This window comes from Arachis ipaensis, chromosome B02, assembly GCF_000816755.2.
Source record: "Arachis ipaensis cultivar K30076 chromosome B02, Araip1.1, whole genome shotgun sequence".
In the NCBI taxonomy this organism is placed as follows: Eukaryota; Viridiplantae; Streptophyta; class Magnoliopsida; order Fabales; family Fabaceae; genus Arachis; species Arachis ipaensis.
This window is the reverse complement of record NC_029786.2, coordinates 107,805,394-107,807,082: the sequence shown is the minus strand read 5'-3', so window position 1 is coordinate 107,807,082 and position 1,689 is coordinate 107,805,394. Positions and strand designations below refer to the sequence as shown.

The window sequence follows — 1,689 nt, the reverse complement described above, 5'->3', positions numbered from 1 at the left end:
AATTGCTAAAAATGTTTTTAAACAAAATATTTTAGTTATAGTGAAAAAATTATTCTTCCACTCAAATAAGGGAAATGAGAACAAAAGAAAAAGAAAAAATCAAACCAAATTGTTAAAAATAATTTTAAATAAAATATTTTACTCGTGTCCAAAACTAAAAATATTCTAATTCAAAATCTAACTCAACTCATTTATTATATTTTTTCAGTTTAAATTGATATTTTTATTGACTTTTATTTTTTGAGGTGATTTTTTATTGAAATTATTAATTTTCGTATATATATTTATAATATTTATTGAATATTTTTATAGTATTTAAAATTATATAATAAAATATTGGGCCATAATGATGTATGATTCAAGGTTTATGAACTTAAATTGGTCCGGGTTTTGGCTCAAACCGACCCGGATAAGTACAACCCGTAACCAATTGAAAATTCGGAAAAAATAAAAAAAATTAAATTAAACTTCACCGCTTCAATTTCACTCTCTCTCCTTCTCTCTCTCTCTTCTCCAAACCCTGCAAATTCTAGAGAGAGAAACAAAAAAGCAGAGAAGGAAAAAAAAGCTTCAACAGTAGTGAGAGAAACACAGATAAGAAGAAGAAAACAAAGAGAGCAAAGAAGAAGAAGAAGAAACGAGAATTAACGAAAGCTTCAGTTACTCGCACGAAGATCTGAAAATAGAGTTCGCGGAAACTTACTCGTATGGAAATGCCCGCACGAAGATCCAACTACTCGTTACTAACCCAAGTTCCCGACGACCACTTCTCCGGAAGCGGAGGCGGCGGGGCAGGTGGCGGAAGCACAGCGCCGTCGTCCTCCGGCGACGGTAAAAACAGCAGAGGAGGGAAGTTTGAGAACAGAGGAGGCTTCGATTGGGACCTCGTCGGCGATCAGAGGGCGACAAACCGGATCGGTAACGTTCACTCCTCGATCGGGCTGCAGAGGCAGTCAAGCGGGAGTAGCTACGGCGAGAGCTCGCTCTCCGGTGGCGGCGGTGACTTCTATGCTCCGACGCTGTCGACGGCGGCGGCGAGTGACGTAGACGGTTTTGGATACTACCACGAAGATGGTTTTAGGGTTGGTGAGCTGAGAACGAGGTTGCCGGAGGCTTCAGGAAGGAGTGCCGGCGGCGGGGGTGGCGGCGGAAGTTCGTCTGGGAAAAGCTGGGCGCAGCAAACGGAGGAGAGCTACCAGCTGCAGCTAGCCCTGGCGCTTCGGCTCTCTTCCGACGCCACGTGCGCTGACGATCCGAATTTCCTTGATCCGGCGCCGGATGAATCGGGGATGAGGTCTTCGAGCTCCGCCGAGGCGGTGTCGCATAGATTCTGGGTTTGTAATTTGTTGATTCTGCACTCTCTCATAACATATATTTGGTTTTTGAATTGAAATGGAAGATATTGAACAAGCAAACTTTTGGCCGGAGTTGTTATCCGTAACTTTCAAATGGATTAGTGTTCTTCACTCTCTTAACTTACTGTGACTTTTCATGAAATTTTATGGATTCTGGCAACAATTCTAGGAAATAATTATGGCTAGGCATTGTTACTGTTTCAAATTAGGTTAGAATCAGAATGTGCTGAGGAAATCGCTAGCAGGAAGCATTATTATCGTTTATTGAGAGATGAAGTTAAACCCTGAATGTTAGATTGTTGTCTGAACTATGCTTAAGAGTATATGATATTCC

The 1,689-nt window shown here is 41.1% G+C and overlaps 1 protein-coding gene across 3 annotated transcripts in view; it reads left to right on the top strand.

The window, feature by feature from the left end:
• LOC107626414 (serine/threonine-protein kinase CTR1) overlaps positions 469 to 1,689 on the top strand; it is a 6,993-nt gene continuing 5,772 nt past the window's right edge. For all 3 annotated transcript variants that reach the window (XM_016329292.2, XM_016329291.2, XM_016329290.2), the window contains exons 1-2: positions 469 to 622; positions 661 to 1,334. In XM_016329292.2, coding sequence (XP_016184778.1) covers positions 708 to 1,334 — 627 coding nt within the window. In that variant the 5' untranslated portion in view covers positions 469 to 622; positions 661 to 707. The remainder of the gene's footprint in view (positions 623 to 660; positions 1,335 to 1,689) is intronic.